The sequence below is a fragment of the Colias eurytheme genome, chromosome 5 (genome assembly GCF_061535395.1).
Source record: "Colias eurytheme isolate Ceu_HAF_F1 chromosome 5, ilColEury1 Martin Lab GWU primary, whole genome shotgun sequence".
NCBI classification, from domain to species: Eukaryota; Metazoa; Arthropoda; class Insecta; order Lepidoptera; family Pieridae; genus Colias; species Colias eurytheme.
Window position 1 is genome coordinate 1,465,593 of NC_142984.1, and position 19,225 is coordinate 1,484,817.

General features: G+C 32.4%; 1 protein-coding gene across 1 annotated transcript; it reads right to left on the bottom strand.

The window, feature by feature from the left end:
• Nucleotides 1-1,065: 1,065 nt before the first annotated feature.
• On the bottom strand, nt 1,066-10,739 carry LOC149908271 (synaptic vesicle 2-related protein-like). Its single transcript, XM_090102247.1, has 11 exons — nt 10,651-10,739; nt 10,252-10,531; nt 8,947-9,108; nt 8,202-8,364; nt 7,516-7,637; nt 6,849-7,093; nt 6,257-6,411; nt 4,737-4,866; nt 4,133-4,431; nt 2,277-2,404; nt 1,066-1,718 (listed from the first exon to the last, which is right to left on the bottom strand). Exons 2-11 carry the CDS (start codon nt 10,304-10,306, stop codon nt 1,660-1,662), a joined length of 1,518 nt encoding a protein of 505 aa, XP_089958373.1. The 5' UTR covers nt 10,307-10,531; nt 10,651-10,739; the 3' UTR covers nt 1,066-1,659.
• Between the last annotated feature and the right edge of the window lie 8,486 nt (nt 10,740-19,225).

Consider the following 19,225-nt stretch of genomic DNA (forward strand, 5'->3'; position numbering starts at 1 on the left):
TATATATAACGTTTATCATAGATCTACATATATTTGTATAATAGTAGATATGTATATAACAGTATGAATTTTTTATTAAGTACTTATTTATACTAGTATACAAAAAACAGCAGTATAAGAAAAAACAGTAATATATTATATAACACTATATAAAAGGCGGCCTTATTGCTAAAAAGCAATCGTTTCCAGCCAACTTAGTTGGCAAGGATATATTTATATGTTTGTGATGGCACAAAACTTATAACTATACATGTATACATCCATACTAATATTATAAATGCGAAAGTAACTCTGTCTGTCTGTCTGTTACTCAATCACGCCTTAACTACTGAACCGATTTGCATGAAATTTGGTATAGAGATATTTTGATACCCGAGAAAGGACATAGGATAGGTTTTATCCCGGAAATCCCACGGGAACGGGATTTCTTTGAAAACGCGGGCGTAGCCGCGGGCGGAAAGCTAGTGACAAATAAAATTTCCTACACACTAAATATAAGTACATATAAAAATAATAATACAAAGACCCATATTTTAGAGTAAGTATGTATGTATATAAAAAAATACATATTTTTCTTTGATATCCTTTTTTCCGTTTACAACGGAACCTGACATTAAAAATTAAGAATTTTTAATTAATTAAATTAATTTTTAATTCTTATAACATATTACCTGAAAGCGTAAGTACCAATTCCGTAAGTAAAAAAATTATATAACAAATACAAAAATCCACATTTTCATGTTACATCACTATATTGTTTCGATATTTACAATAATATTATGTATACATATATATTTATGTACGTCAATAAATATTAATTAGACATTATATTAATAATATAATACATAAATATATATATAATACATAAAGGCAATATTGATTGTATGTTTGTCTTCATTGACGTTATGTAACATATTGTAAACTTCAATGAGAAAAAAAATATGTGCGTGTACTAGTGTACACACGTAAGAAGTGAATCTTCTTTATGACCTTATTTTTCAAAAAATAATTTACTATATGCAACTTTACAGAAATACGTCAATCACGCGTGGGATCGAATAGGGATAAGAAAAAGATGGCGCGTAACGGAAAAATGTCACGCGTAACGAAAAAATGTTACACAAAATTTTTTTCCAACCCCGATAAAGAAGTTTCACTTCAAATATAGAATTACATTCTTTTTTTATATTTAATCTTAAAGTTACTGGCCGTAAAAAAATAATTATCAACATTACCTGCGAGTAAAGTAAATCAAGTTACAATTTTTTGTAGATATAAAAATACATAGTTTCATACAGGTGTAATCAATATAATCCTACATAAGTAGTTTAACAGTCATAGTATTAAAAAGGGAATTTTTAAGTGTTTACGTTAAAACGGAATACCCGTAGAATAATCACTTTATATATAAGCTTATAATGATTCATATAAATATAAATATAAAAAATTATACATATAAAAATATATGGTATAAAATTGTTCATCGGAAAACCGGTAAATACATATAAATATCAAGAAAAAGACAGAAGTTTTCATGTCCCATATCCTTCCTACTAATATTATAAATGCGATTTTGTGAGGATGTATTTTACTCTTTCACGCAAAACACAAGAAGAAGTTTCATATATTATTTTTCTTTGTCCACCGATGTTGTTGATCTTAGATCTTTTCTATTTTCTTTTCATCTGGCGGCAGGAAGAAGGCGGTAAGTAAGCCCACTGAAACAAAGAAAATAAGTAAAGAAAATCTATATATATATGTAAAACTCAAAGGTGACTGATATAGTGATCTATCAACGCACAGCCCAAACCACTGGACGTATCGGGCTGAAATTTGGCATGCAGGTAGATGTTAGGACGTAGGCATCCGCTAAGAAAGGATTTCCCGAAATTCTAGCGGGAACGGGGAAAAACGGGGATGCACGTACAAAGTCGTGGGCGGAAGCTAGTCTAATATAAGTTGAAATTATCGCGTTTGTTACTAAACAACTACTTAATGAAATTTTCTTTGCATATCAAATCCGTATCGGTCCACATCTGTATTTCATATGCTCAAATGACAAGAGTTAAATATATCCATTTTATGCAGAGGGATTTCCGTGTGACGACATTATTACAAAACTTTTGAATATAAACCCTCGAAGCTTTTGTGAATTAAATGTTCACCGATTTAGTTTTTAAAAACATGTTCATAAGAAAGGAACCACAACATTTTTGACAGCATAAAAGACAAGACAATATTGATTATTTTTAAATATTTTAGATAAAAGAACTTACAGAAACCGAGCACAATATAGCTGGATATCATGGGAAAGCAGTGGTCGGCCATGTTCATAGCGATCACTTGCACACTGATGAAGCCGAACCCGCGCGCTACCACCACGGAGAGACATGTTGCCATTCCTCTGTAAAAATTATAATTATAGTCGAGCCAATTTAATAGGCAACATTTGACGTCTATCAATTTTATCTTCATAGGGTGGTAACTTGCTTAAAAACATCGATTAAAGTGAATTAATCGATATAACGGACTTGAAACATTTGTCAATCGAACTTGAAACACATATCAATAATTTATGATGATTTTTATTCACAAGTAATCAATGCATTCGATTCTAGATGTCAGATTTCGATTTTTAGAGTAACGTCTCTGGTATTTAAAAAGAAAAAAGTTTATTGACACAAAATTGTAGCAACGGTCAGTTCTTTAAATCAGAAATTGTTTATTATGTTTAGAATGGTTTATCAGTTAAATCAAATCCTAAAATTACTTGCATCGGTCATTATTATTATAAATATGTAATCGTAATTAAAAAAAGTTTAGCAAATGTGCAGTTCTAACAAAACGAAATATCATGTTATTCTATGTCGTCGTTACCAGGTTACGTTGTTGAATTTTGTTGAACTGTCAAATGTTGCCTATTAAAATGGCTCTACTATAATAACGATTTATATGAAAATGCCTTTTTGACGTGACAACGTCTTATAATTCGATAGTGCCGGCTGCACGCACGAAAAAACATGACTCATGCGGCGTTACCTCGCTCTGAGGCGTTCCATGTAAGGCTTGAAGTGCAAGCGAGAGCGCGGAACGAGCGACAAAGAAGCACAATCCGACGTTGTCACGTTCAACTATCGCCAGTAAACCGACTTTACAGACAAACAATTTTTTAGTAAAATTGGACAATCCTCACAAACATTTCACACATCTATACTTAATATTATAAAGCTGAAGAGTTTGTTTGTTTGAACGCGCTAATCTCAGGAACTATTGGTCCGATTTGAAAAATTCTTTCGGTGTTAGATAGCACATTCGAGGAAGGCTATAGGCAAAATTTACGTACGACTAGACTCAATCACCTAAAAAAAATGTCGTAAAAATTTTCAATCGCTTATTTCTTGAAATTAACACCTTATTCCGAGGATGTTAAGTTCAAAGTCTATTGTGTAGATCGTTAGAAAACTTATCTCGTCCAACTTCTTAACACATCCATTTAAATTATTTAAATTACATGACAATGTATCGTTAAATAAGAACCTTCCCTTAATAAATAAATCACAACAACCTATTTCGTTGTAAAACTGAATATGGTAAGTATATAGGTTAAAAAAAAATCCCCTGAAATAATTTATTGGTTTTATTTCTGACGTAGAGTCTTTTAACTTATTACATATTTATATTTATGAGTCTTTTGTATATTATTATATTATTTTTAGCTATTTATTTTGCAACAAAACTTCATTTTTATTACAACGAGATTAACGTTTGTATGTTAAATTGGTGTTAATTTTAAGAATATAATGTATACTAATGCAGTTTTTACGTGAAAGAGTTATAACCATCCATCATTACAAACTTGCACATCTTAATCTAATATATTCTAATATTCTAATATGATGTATGGATGTATGGATGTTTGTTACTCTTTCACGTAAAAACTACTGAACCGATTACGATGAAATTTAGCACACATATAGAGGGTAACTTGGATTAACATATAGGATAGGTTTTATCCCGGAAATCCCACGGGAACGGGAACTATGCGGGTTTTTCTTTGAAAACGCGGGCGAAGCCGCGGGCGGAAATCTAGTTTATTAATATTTATGAAAATAATGTCTTCCAGTATATTTACCTTAAATAAGTCGGATTCAATTCCACCAAGTACGTATTGATGTTTCCCAAAATCAAGGCCACATATGGAAAGAAGAAGAACAATATAATGCTGACCATTGGAACCCTCACGAATAACAAAAACAATCCACTCGCTAGCGTTATAATAATAATTAATAGTGTGGTCTTTTTCTTTCCCAAGGGCTTCACTATGAACGTGAGAATCAAGTTGAGTAGACCGCAAAGACCGGAGTAGACCATAACCGCGTATAGGGCTTTGGGTTTTACGACTTCGTTGCAATCTATGCTCGCTGCTAGTGTCTGAAAAGGAAGGGCTTTTTATTTAAGACGTTTTTGTGATGCAAATTAAAGAAAATTTTCATTTGCGTCTCTAGGTACATAAGAAAACCCTGAAAAATTCACCTAATTTTATTTATATATAAAAAAAGAACGTGTGTGCCAAGCACACGTGTCAGAAGTGAAACTTCTTTGGCAAGATTAAAAAAATACCAAAATCATCGCCTTACTCCATGACGTGACGGTATTGCCATGACGGGACCTTGAAATTTTACTCTCAACGCGCCTAAAGAAGTTTCACTTCAAAAATCAATATAAATGATATTTACAGCATTTTTATACGCGGTTTTACTTGCAGCAGCACTTGCGACTTCGCAAAACGTCAGCCCGGTGACATTATTCTCTCCGTTGAAATATGCGTTGGTTATTGTTGGCACCCACATTGTGAAACCTGTGGAACTGATGAGCAAATTGTGAGTGGGTTTACTTGATGATAGATGGAAGATTAAATTTTAAATATACTACTGTACTACTACTACTTTGATGCATTTAATTTTCATAAATGCTTTCGTTCGGAATTTCCATTCATTTTGCACCGAATCTACATTAAACTCAAAACTCAATCTCAAACATTTATTTCTTCAATTATACTTCTTCTAGAGGCACTTTTGAAACGTCATTAGGTACATATGTATTTTAACATTGAAGTAAAAAACCTCTACTCACAACCGTCTCTTAAAATGTTATCAAAATTTATTTAAATTAACACCTTATTTCGAGGCAGTAAGGTTCAAAGTCTATTTTATTTTTTTATTGGAAAACTCTGCCTATAGCCACGTAGGCAGAGTTTTGTTTAGGTCAATTATTAGAGTGTGATTGTGAGTCTCTTATTGCAAGTCAATGCACACCTATCATCTATTTTTAATCCATACTAATATTATAAATGCGAAAGTAACTCTGTCTGTCTGTCTGTTACTCAATCACGCCTAAACTACTGAACCAATTTTCATGAAATTTGGTATGGAGATATTTTGATACCAGAGAAAGGATATATATAGGCTATAAAAAAATTGCATCAAAATCCGTTGCGTTTTAAAGATTTAAGCATACAAAGGGACATAGGGAAATAGGGACAGAGAAAGCGACTTTGTTCTATACTATGTAGTGATGATAGTGATAGTCAAGACTAGCGTTCCTATGAGTTTTATATAAGAGCAGATAGGCTAAATTTATGAAAAAAGAAATCATGCCACAGACATGCTGTTTGATTCTATTATAATAAAACTAATAACGTCAACCGTTCAAGCAAACATCCTTACCAAAAATCCACGCGAACGAAGTCGCGGTTACCAGCTAGTTAGAAATGAAAATAGAAAAATTACTAATTCATAAATGTTATGGATTCGACATATTGGGCAAAATTCCCTAAAAGATAATAACTTACACTTAACGAAATCTACATAATATTATGTTATATATAATATAAAATATTTTAAATGGACGAAATAAAGCATCCCTAAATTTTAATGGCTTTTTATAAATAGTATATTTATACTTACCATAGTTTCAGTTATAGACCGACTGCCTCTTTGGTACAGTGGTTGACGAGTGAGCGTAGCACCGAGGGGTCCTGGGTTCGATTCCCGGTAGAGACGAAGAAAAAAAAATATCTCAGTCTGGTAGGACACAGAAGGCTGATCACCTACTTGTCTCTGTAGAAAATCGATTAGTGAAACAGCTGTATAATGCATCTGCCCCTTACCCCACTTGGGGACACGGGACATTTTCAGTTATTATACATGAATCAGCCAATTTTCCGTAATATATAAGTGAAAAAACAAAAACTCACGTCATATACGAGCACAATAAGATGAAATAGAGCTTCAATGAATTCTTCAATAGTGGTGGTTTGAAAAGTGGAGCCGTTTGGTCCCAAACCTTTTGTATTGGCGACTGTTTCACTTCTGTCTTCATTTCTGACGCTTCTAAGAACACGGAAGATACCTGAAATTAAAAAATTTTCATGATAATTATTAAATGTAATTACAAATGTAATTGTGTACTAGTAAAAAATGTGTGCGTGTACTAGTGTACACACGTAAGAAGTGAAACTTCTTTATGACCTTATTATTCAAAAAATAATTTACTAAATGCAACTTTACAGAAATACGTCGAATCAAGTGTGGTAGGGATAAGAAAAAGATGGCGCGTAACGGAAAAATTTCACGCGTAACGAAAAAATTTTTTACCAACCCCGAAAATGAAGTTTCACTTAAAAAAAATCGTTTATTTGCAATTAAACATGGTATATTAGTACATATTATAGTATGTTTTACCGTCATTTATCAGCATGAAAATTTATATGTCACTTCTTGTCTACAGGAATATGTGCTACATTTTTTCTCTACCTGTTGTTATATATTAGAAATGAAATAACTCACCGGATAAGAATCATCATCCTTCCCTGTATTGCACACATAGATCCTCTTCAAGGCTTTCATCGCTTGCTCCTCATGACCTTTACTGAGGAGGAATTTGGGGCTTTCCTCCAGGAAATATAATCCCAAAGCTACCAGGAGACCAGGAATACTGAGGGTCTGGAGCAGTAGCCTCCAGGGACGGTAGACCAGGCTCAACCAGGCCACTTCGATGTGAAATGTGAATTGTAAGACGATGAGCGCTGGAACTGTTAAGTAAGATGGTTATAATCTTAATATATATATAAATCTCGTGTCACAATGTTTGTCCTCAATGGACTCCTAAACCACTTAACCGATTATAATTAAATTCGTACTAGACGCTAACACAGCCGTAATAAAGTTTAATATCGCGTGCGCTATTTGATCGCGTTCGAGCTCGAAAGTCTCAATTCTTATTTCGTTTATAACTACAGTAATAATTGATCTAGAGAACAAAATATCTTGGGATTCGATAGTAAACTCTATTTTCTTACTGTTAACATTTATTTATTTTAGACATAAAGTCCAAGTAAATCTTAAAATAAATGTAATAATCGAATTTATTAATTGTATTTATAAGATTACATTAATAGTAAAGTTTGATTATTAAAATGTAATACTAGTTTATTTTATTAGATAAAGTACTTACTGCAAATAGCCAATTGTCCAATCATAGTAGCGCTTGCCATTAGGAACATAAATTGACTCCTATGATGGGCCGGTACACTCTCTCCTAGTAAAACAAAACCCGCTGCATTTGCTGACGATAAGCTGAAATATTACGATAAGCTGAATTAATTTATTAATAAGTCGGGTTTTCCTTCCTGACACTATAACTCCGGAACGCACGAACAAATTTCCACAGTTTTGCATTCGTTGGAAAGGTCTCGGGCTCCGCGACGTTTATAGCAAAGAAAAGCTGTCTCTGGTGGCGAAACGGAGTTCACCCGGTTTGCTAGTTATGAATAAATATTAAATACTATTTTGTTGGGACTTCGCATTTTACTGTAATAAGGTTCATTTTGTTGTTTTAAAAATAGATTACTATTTTTGTTTTTTGATTATGAACTGTGTTACATATTAATTATTTGCACACCCAGAAAGTGGGTAGAATGTATTAGCGCGTTAACATTGTAATAACACCTTTTTTGTAACTACATTCTTGTAAATAAATGAAATTTGAATTTGAATTTGAATTTGTATTAACTATTAAGTATATAGAAAAAGCAAATAGTAACTTTAACTTTAATAGTAAAACTTGGAGGATCAATTAACTAAAATTCTAATTGATTGAATAACTAATTTAAAAACACTAGACTAAGATATAATACTTACAAGCAAGCTGAGAAAAACTTGAGTACACACAGAGTGACAAAATTTGGTGCTATACTTGTGAAGAAACTAAAGCATGACCCTATAGGCATTGCAATAAGGAGCGTTTTTCTACGACCCAGGGTATCAGCGCTCAATCCCCAAGCATATGAAGAAAACATTATACCTGAAAATTAATAAAAAATAGAGTTTATTTTTATAAACTCTTCCTTGCAACTTCCTTATTATATATTTATATTTTTTGACGTGACAACGTCTTATAATTCGATAGAGCCGGCTGCACGCACAATAAAACATGACTCATGCGGCGTTACCTCGCTCTGAGGCGTTCCATGTAAAGCTTGAAGTGCAAGCGAGAGCGCGGAACGAGCGACAAAGAAGCACAATCGGACGTTGTCACGTTCAACTATCGTCAGTAAAACGACTTTACAGACAACCTTTTTTTTATATATTCTATGTAGCAAAAAAATTTCGCTTGCGCGATTCTGAGCGAGTAGTTGCTGTTTTCCCACCCTTTTCCCTATCACGCAAAATAGGCGCCATTTGCCTCTGCCCATATTATTATTAAGAGCTAGCGCGCACAAGCAACTTTATCTCCGCAACTATTTTGTCTCTCCCATCAAGTATGGGGAGTTGCGTCGCTACGTGCGCGCACTTTCATACTAGCCCATAGGTGGGAGAGACAAAATAGTTGCGGAGACAAATTTGCTCGTGTGCACTAGCTCTAAGGAAACAAATTTGAATTTACCTATAAGTGGTATAGCAGATAGCAGTCCTTGCTGTGTGTTGGTCAAAGCAAAGTCGCAGGCGACACTTGGCAGCAGGACGGAGAAGCCGAAAATGTCCATATACATTGTCAAAATTAACAGGCAACATATTATCAGCATACAATAATTGTATTTGCCGAAACCTGGAAATATAAAACATAGTAAATGTTAAGATAACAACTATTGGGTTGATATGTTAATAATAATTTTTCTTATGTTTAAAAAAAGTGAAGTCCCATGTCCCCTAGTGCCTAGTGGGGTAAGGACATATACATTATATACATATTATGTTTCACTGATGGATTTTCTTTAGGGAAAGAAGTTGATCAACCTTCTGTGTCCTGCTAGACCGAGATATTTTTTTTCTACATCTCCACCGGGAATCGAACCCAGGACCCCTCGGTTCTATGCTCACACATTTTCATTAAATATGAGGTTGTGTTTATAGTGGTTGTGTTACAAAATAACTGTAAACAAAGCATATGAATATGATAACAGATAATATTTAATTAGGATTTTTAGATAATAGATAATATTTTAGCCAATGTTTACAGACTTTGTACTATGCAAAAAGTGCAAATCAGTAGAGGAAAAAAGTGAAAATAAATATAACTGAAGTTTATAGAATTATGAAATAAACATATTGTGTTTTTTTTATAAGTTATGAGAAAATATGACAATACTTATCATATTTCATATGAAAAGGTATGGCAATTTTTCTGTGCAACTAGTAGGAAATTAAATTAACACTTTGGTATTCATTACCAAGAGTTGTTTCTTTGATAGAGTAGAAGAACAATACCCATAAAAAACAATAGACACATTGTGTGCTTATTTGATTTTAAATTTCAAATAGAAAATTATTAGTTATAGATGGTTATAGTAAAAGAGAAATAACATAAATGTTTATTTCATAATTAATATTTGGTTAATTTGTTAAATAAAATAACTTACTGATGAAAAGAAATGTATAGAGTAAATAGAGCTTCGAAATTGTTTAAATCTTAAGATAGATCAAGTAAAATAACCATGACCTATCTTAACCATTATTAAATTGGATAGGTACGATTATTTAATATATCAAACAAACTATGATTGAAGCGTATTTACCAGAAGGAAGAACTAAATATTACTTATTATGTATGATGTAATACAACTATCGCAAAATTGTTCCGTTTTTTTTGAATATGTTAATGAAGTATGAAGGTTATCTGCGTGTTTACAGTTCAAACCATTTAAAATACGACTTATATAAAATAATAAACCATTTATTTAAATATATTTACCGCTCGTCTCCAGCGCGTCGTCAAAATGATGTTTCTCTTTTATATTTCCACTCATGTTATCGTGTTTCAGTTTATATTAGTATCAATGACTCTGTAATTAATATTGCCTCAAATAAACGATACGAATGAAGGCGCTCGATTCAGTCGAGTCTTTAAATAGTTACTGATCATTTATTTGATACGCAGAACTGTGTACTATTGAAGTCTGTCTTTATTGGAGTCAAGGAGGTAAAGTTTTATCCGTTCCTCGTGCTGAAAATGGAGATTCAGATTCAGATTTCTGGAAAAGAATAACAACACATTATAAAACTTAGCAATTATTGTAAGAGAACGTTTTATTGATATTTTTATTAAACTAATATTTCTCTGAAAAACTTATGAACAATTTATATAACGTACCTGTTTACTTCATTCAGGAAATTCTCGAAAATCTCAAAACCAAAATACGAGCTTTTCTATTTTCATTTTCAATGTCACTTGTTATCTGTGTGGTTATCTGTCAATGAGCTTCCGGGTTCTCGGTGTTGCTATATCTGGAATTTGGGAGATTCTGGTAAACACTTGGTAAACATTAATCTTTAATATTTGAAATTTTCTTTAGAAATATTTGAATAGATTTGGAAAAAAGTCAGTATAAAAATTACTTCCGTGAAAATTCAAGTTACCCATAATCTGTGCCCATAATATTATGTCACCGTAAAAAATTTAAACACATTATAATTCCGCGAGATAGATCCATCGAAAAATTGAGATCCGACGTGTAGCTGCATTATTTTTTTTTATTTCAAGAATATTTTAACCTATCGATGTTATGCAATAAGTCGTTAATAATTTTAGAAATAGCGATTTTATTTAGTCATAGGATGGCCCAGGATGGCCATGGGTAAGGGTATTTTGTTGGCTTCATAGTTCATTTTAAAACTGAACAGAAATGAGATCGCGGCTCGCGCATTGGTTTATAAAAAGAGTGTAGATGTTTTTTATCATTTCTTTATTTACTTACTAGCTTTCCGCCCGCGGCTTCGCCCGCGTTTTCAAAGAAAAACCTGTTCCCCTAGGATTTCCGGGATAAAACCTATCGTATGTCCTTTCTCGGGTATCAAAATATCTCTACACCAATTTTCATGCAAATTGGTTCTGTAGTTAAGGCGTGATTGAGTAACAGACAGACAGACAGAGTTACTTTCGCGTATTTTATAATATTATTATTTTGTTGTAGATATGTATCGCATCGAATAATTTTAACTATTTCCTGCAACTTTTTATTTTGTATCTAACTACTTAATTCTTAATTTTTAGTGTAATAATTCATCCATTTAGAGTCTAAATTTTAGACCGTAATCCTTCAACATTCTCTTTCGTTATTTCGACATCTTAAATTACACATAAAGTCTCTAATAATAGTATCTACATAATATTATGATTATAAATAAAAAATGTAATACGTAGGTTCACTAAAACATCCTACCTACATTTTTAGATCTTACATTATGGCTAAGGAGATACATATTAGGAATCAATGATAGAATAAATCCTCTTATTTAAATAATTATTATTGTAATCTTCGAAAATTGTGATTCTTCCTTAATATGTAATTATCTTCAATTGTAATTTTATCTCTCATCAAAGCCTAGAGGCTCAGGCAGGATTCTCTTTCCTATCACAACCTTATTTTCCACTAGCTTCCGCCCGCGACTCCGTCCGCGCGGATGTCGGTCTTCGCGTGGATGAATTTATTTCTACATTTTGAGTAACTCTGACAATGACATCTTATATCTATTGGACCCTTATATTAATTATTATTAAGTACTGTATATATTTTACTCACATATTTGGGTTTGTTATCGATCCAGTAACACCCCATGCTATTTATTTTTTCAATATTTTCAATGTACAGAATTGACCCTTCTACAGATTTATTATATGTATAGATCCGCAGTAAAATTTTAGTCCTATGGAACTTAAAAGACCAGAAATATACTTCCTGCACTAATGCTAAGTATTTGTGGAACGTTATTAATCAGCGAGATAACGCGGTATGCACGTTATCATTCGATAAGGTTTGATTTAATTCTTCACTTAGTTTTATGATTAAAGCTCCGGTTAAGTCTGTTAGGATCAAAAATTACAGGCAATTTGGCTTATTAGAGACATCAAGCTCAAGAAGAAAAAATCTATCTTAATATTTGTTATGATCCTTTTCATAATCCTTATTATGATCCTATAAGTATATAATTATTATATTATGTACATTCTCAAAATTTCTATATCTTCTCCATTTCTATCACCTATGTCTGAAAATATGCCATAAAATCCAATATTAGTACTTTCTCCGTATTCCGACCTACCGCAAGGTATAAGGAATTACATCCAATCTATTGTTCCTGAAAATATTAAAGTGAAACTTTTATTACATCGTCTCAAACTTTTTGGTCTGTGTAGCGCATGTCGCGTGTATCGCGGCTGCCGAGTAGCTACCTACTCGGCAGCCGACCGACACGCTACATGCGCTACACAAAGCAGTGTTCGGAACCGTTCGAACAGTTTCACTTTTACCGTGGTTTCATAAAACCACACAACATTTTTTTTTGGTGCATTTTATGCACCAAAAAAAAATGTTGTGTGGTTTGCTTAATTCCTTCCAATATATTATATTCCATTTAAGCAATGCACGGTTACTGCCACAGTTAAAATAATAGTAGTACGAGATATCGATGATACTTGTATAAGCTTAATTCACCCTGTTGAAAACGTAACTACTGTTGAAAACTAGATTAGGCTGGGACTTCAATGTTCTTCTAAATATTATTGGTCTTATTAAAAAAACAATTTAAACACAGTCTAACTTTAAACCAGGGATGTCACTTTAATAGTTGTCTATGTTAAATACGACAAAACCAGATTAAAGAGAGCCCGTGTGTAAAGTTAAAGTTTTTTGTAGTAAGACAGTATCAGTCCAACTAACATGTCTTGAAAATTGATACTATGATTCTATTTTTTCTTCGCTGAAAATCTTCATCCAATTTCTGTTGATGCCGTTATGGTACTTTATAGTTAGAGGCTAGAGCGTAAAAAGTAAAAACTGTTGGTCTCTTCTCTCTTGGAAGAAGTAAAGCAGGTTTACTATATTTTTTCATGTAAAAAATATAAGTTGAATCAATGCGATTCAATTTATATTTTTTTTCGACACTTCCAATTTCGACAAAAACGTTCTTGGCCCAATCTCGTCTCCCTATTTTAGGCTGAGTTGATGTATCCTATCCCAATCTCGAAGAACTCTCATGTCTTTGTTTGTGAAAATAAACTTAATTTTTATTTTCTATAGTAAGTAATGATGTATGTATAATAAAATGTTTAATTCAATCATTCAAAAATATTTAGAGCCTTATATCTATTAAAATAATTAAAAATAAATACTATCATTATTATGTACTTAGAATATATAATAAAATACTTAATTGTGAATTTTTATATGCTATGAAAAAAAAGAAGACAAAACTTAAATAATTTTCATCTTACATGTGATATAAAGTTGATTGTTTATTGTTCTTGACGAAATTGTTTAAAATTAATTAGTTTTCATACAAAATTGTTGGCATCATTATAAACAATTTTCACTGTGATCACTTTTCAGGAGTTCACTTCACTGCCGCGTTTATTGTTATTTCACAGGTGAAATATAACAGGACTGTCAAATAAAAGTGTATAATCTATAGCACTTACGCTATGCACCACAGCTCACAACGACATGTGGCCGAATCCCTGCTTTTATATTATCAAGTAAACAATTCTCCTTTGGTGGGGAGAGTCAATATACCGCCTGCTATGTTCAAACCAAATAACGATATTTAATGCTTAACAAAATAGGAATAATAATAATTCGTTCGCAGAAGACATAACCTTGGACGTTATGAAACACGTTTTATCAACGCTATATAAGTATACATCAAGAATAATCTATCACTGGTGGTTTCGTTTAAATCAAATAGATATAATGATAATATTATATTGACAAAATAAATAACCCTGAATGCCATAATTTTATCAGCGAGCTATAAGTATAAATCTGCTTCCTGGTCATGGCGCTTATGAAACTTTCAAGTGACTCTAGCCAAGTCTCTACCAAAGTTACGTTGCCTCGTTTTCTGCGCCTACCTTTCTTTGGTTTTATACATTCATGTAATTGAGATCTTCACATTCAATACCTCCTTTAAAAGCTTGAAAATCTTCAAAAATTATACAATATTAATTATTTGGAAATAGTAGCCCAAAACTGCAACTTACGACTCTATATAGAAATAACTTTGTTTACCAAATTTCTCTGAAACTATGCATTCAATTTACTCTTCGTTCATTCAACCTCTTATTATTATGTACTACTCTGTCTGTGAATCAAACCTTTATAATACCGCTTTTTACTGTCCGGCCGTTATTCAACTTTGAAAAGTTTTACCCGAAAATATCAGAAATGCTTTGCTCTTCTATTGAAAAATTTCTTAGAAGATTGTTACTTATCATCTTTGCAGTAAGTGCAAAGATTATTTTTGTTTAATCGAAAGCAAAGAAGTAATGTAAAAGCTCTTTTATATGTAATTTTCAGTTTTAATCATATTATTAAGATTCTCCATGCGAAGACTTGACTTCGGATCACTGTGGCCAGAAAGTAGTTTTTGAATGGGATTGCATACCTACATTTAAAAGGATTAATGTTAGGCCTATAACTAAAAAAGGCATTAATAAATTTAGGAATAATATTAATAAAAACCTGCCCGTACTAAATGATCAATCCTATCCTAATAGTCCTTGTGAAATGTTTAAAAATCTTTTTAATTTAGTACATAAAGAATTTGAAAAAATATTTAAAGTTAAATCTTTAAATATTACCAAGGATTTACCATTTAGTAAATGGGCGACAGCTAGTATACATAGGTGCAGGAACATTCTTTATGAATTATATGGTATGAAGCAATATAATAAAGACCCATCTTTTCTTAGTTATGTTAGAAATTACTCAAAAATTTTTAAAAAAGTTTGTTTCACTGCAAAGCGTTTGTATATCAAAGAAAAAATACGCGACTCTGATAATAAAGTTAAAACAGTTTGGTCAATTATTAATGGTGAAATGGGTAAAAGCAAATCAAGTAATACCATAAAACTTGTAAATAATGACAGGGTTATTGACAAAAGTGCTGATGTTGCGCTTGCTTTTGAAGAATTCTTCAGTAGTGTCCCTGCTACTATTACTAATAGTTTAAATTCGTCTTCAGCACTTGCAGAGACCTTTTTGAGGGACCATGTTGCGGAGTGCAGTACATTATTTGAATTACGACACGTAACTGCTAATGATATTGTTACTGCCTTTAAGACGCTTAATCTTAAAAATACTTGTGATCTTTGGGGAATGTCCGTAAATTTAGTTAATAATATAATAGAAAATATTGCGAAAAATTTAGCTTCCATATTTAATAAGTGTTGTGACTATGGTACATTTCCTAATTTACTAAAGCTTAGTAAAGTTATACCTTTATTTAAGAAGGGCGATCAAGAAGACTGTAACAATTATAGACCTATCTCTATTTTACCAACATTAAGTAAGGTATTCGAGAAGTTAATATTAAACCAATTGAGTAGTCATTTTGCAAATAATAATTTACTGCACACCAAACAGTTTGGTTTCACAAAGGGGCGCTCAACCACAGATGCTGGAGTTGCACTTCTAACACATATATATAAGGCATGGGAAAACTCAAAAAATGCTCTAGGGATATTTTGTGACCTCTCCAAGGCATTTGACTGCGTTGAACATTGTACTTTGTTACGTAAACTTAATCACTATGGAATTAAAGGAAAAGCCCAGAACCTCATAGCGTCATACCTGCATGATAGGATACAGACTGTAGTTGTTAATGGAGAACGTTCTAGCGGTGCGTCAATTAACATTGGTGTTCCACAGGGGTCAATTTTAGGTCCCTTCTTGTTCTTGGTATATATCAATGATCTTCCCTATTATTTGCAGGATAGGTGTGAAATAGTTCTGTTTGCAGATGATACCTCATTAATTTTTAATGTGGATAGGCATGACCCAAATGTTGACGAAGTGAACAGTGCTCTTTTACACATATCTGAATGGTTTACTGCCAATAATTTATTATTAAATGCCAAAAAAACCACTTGTGTTGAATTTTTACTTCCTAATGTAAAAAAGTTGAACAGAGATATTACCTTGAACGGGGAGGTATTGCATCCTACTGAGTCTACTGTATTTCTAGGGTTAACATTGGACGAGAAACTACAGTGGGGAGCCCATGTCAACACCGCTGCAGGTAAGCTCAGTTCTGCTGCATATGCAGTCCGAAAAATAAGGCATCTCACCGATGAAGATACGGCCAGATTGGTTTATTTCAGCTACTTTCATAGCATTATGTCCTATGGAATTCTACTGTGGGGCAGGGCTGCAGATATAGAAACTATATTTATCTTACAGAAAAGAGCCATTCGCTCTATATATAATTTACGTGCTCGGGACTCACTAAGAGATCATTTTAAGAATACTGGTATCCTTACTGTACCATCACAGTATATATTTAATAATATTTTGCATGTACACAAAAGCTCTGACTTACACACAAGAGTAGGAGATAGACACGATTATGGCACAAGGAACAAGAATAGAATTGAAATGCCATTTTTCCGATTAGCTAAAGTTAAAAATTCATTTATGGGTCAAGGTATACGCTTATACAATAGAATTCCTCATAATATTAAAGAGTTTAGTAGTACTAAATTTAAAACTTACATAAAAAATGTACTAGTTCAGAGAGCGTACTACAGTATTCAGGAATATATGGACGATAAAGACCCATGGAGGGTTGTCGCGTAAAAACCACAGGACAGTTCTTTGGCATATTATGTAGTTAGGTAGATATAAGTTACATATTATGTAAATTTATTGACATTATTTAAAAGAGCAACTATGGAGTTTCTTGCCGATTCTTCTCCATAGATACTGCTTTCCGAATCGGTGGTAAATGTTAAAATACTATGTAATGACGATTCGAAAGTGCTACTAAATAGTAGTCTAATTGAATAAATGAATGTTTGAGTTTGAGTTTGAGTTTGAAGCTAAAAGTAACCTAGAAATTCAGACATGTTTCTAGTTACAGTCGTTCTTCAATAATTTTTAATGATGTAAATAAACTGACCTTATAAATAGGCAAGATTAAAATAAGTAGAACAATATTCTTTATTAATATCGAATGTGTTCAATTGCATCTCAGTTATTTCAGTAACTGAACTCCGCAAGCGTGAACTCAATCAATCCAATGATAGGTATGTGACATGTGAGCTTTATTTGAGACTTGTTTGAGACGCTGCAGCTGTTTTGCAATACATATCTACACTAATATTATAAAGCTGAAGAAGTTGTTTGTTTGAACGCGCTAATCTCTGGAAATCCTGGTCCGATTTGAAAATATATGTCAGTGAGTCGGTGTTAGATATCCCATTTATCGAGGAAGGCTATATATAATAGGTTATAATATTATAATATCATCATCACGCTAGACAAACAGCAGCGGAGCAATGCGGGTAAAACCGCGGGGCACAGCTATATTTTAATCACATAGTATAACAAAATCGCTTTTCGCTGTCTGTACATAACTAATTTTTCTTATTAAATACAGAACGATTTGTTTTCACTGTTATTTTTATTTATTTAAATAAAATATTCCAAATAACTCTACTACTATAACTCACTAAAATGTGATGAAGTGAAATTTTTCGTGAGTTTACATTTTCGAAGTAAACCGTTCGAGATAAATAAAATTAATGTGCTACGAAATTGTATAAAAAGGCCTACGAAAAGTTAGCAATATTTCGTAGTAATGTCTACGAGGTGGGCAAAATTCTGTTCGGACTTTCTTTTTAATTTTTATACTCATCTCATTAGCGAAGCGTTGAGGTTGTGTTCTGTTTTTGACGTGACAACGTCTTATAATTCGATATAGCCGGCTGCACGCAAGAAAAAACATGACTCATGCGGCGTTACCTCGCTCTGAGGCGTTCCTGAAGTGCAAGCGAGAGCGCGGAAAGAGCGACAAAGAAGCACAATCGGACGTTGTCACGTTCAACTATCGTCAGTAAACCGACTTTACAGAGAACCAATTTTTTTTTTCGAAAAATAGCAGTTTAAAAGCTATTAAAAGCTGTGAGAACTTGTGGCAATTTATAATAGATTGTTTGATTGATGTTCCTTAAAATATATATTTACTATTTAGATTAGATAAACATACATCTGTTTCAACAAACATTCTTACCTAATAATAATTGAAGTTGTTTGTTAAAAAAGATAAGATTCGTATAATGGTCGATATCTATATCATTCACGTATTACTTTAATCTATATAACCCATTTATCTTTGAATAATTACTTTAAATATATTATTTTACTAGCTTCCGCCCGCGACTCCGACCGCGCGGAAAAATTAAGAAAAAATAAGATTTATTTTTATTCTACGTATTTTTCCGGAATAAAAAGTATCCTATTTTATGCCCAGGATAATAAGGTATAATTGTACCAAGTTTCATCGAAATCAAACCGTTAGTTTTCACGTGATGCCTTCACATACAGACAGACAGACAGACAGACAAAAATTTTTTTAATCACATATTTGGGTTTGGTATCGATCCAGTAACACCCCCTGCTATTTATTTTTTCAATATTTTCAATGTTCTACAGATTTATTATATGTATAGATTTGCAATGATATTTTCTTTTGATTAGTAGATGATATTATTATGCTTAAGTAGATAAGTATGTATTAGTTACTTTTGATATTTAATATTCTTAGATTAGAATTGTTCCGTTTCCTATTCCATTAAAAATACTTTACTAAAAAAATCCAAAGCAACGGTTGTCTAGAATTCCCCTAAGCTAGCCCCATAGCCCATAGCCCATAGCCCATAGCCCCTATAA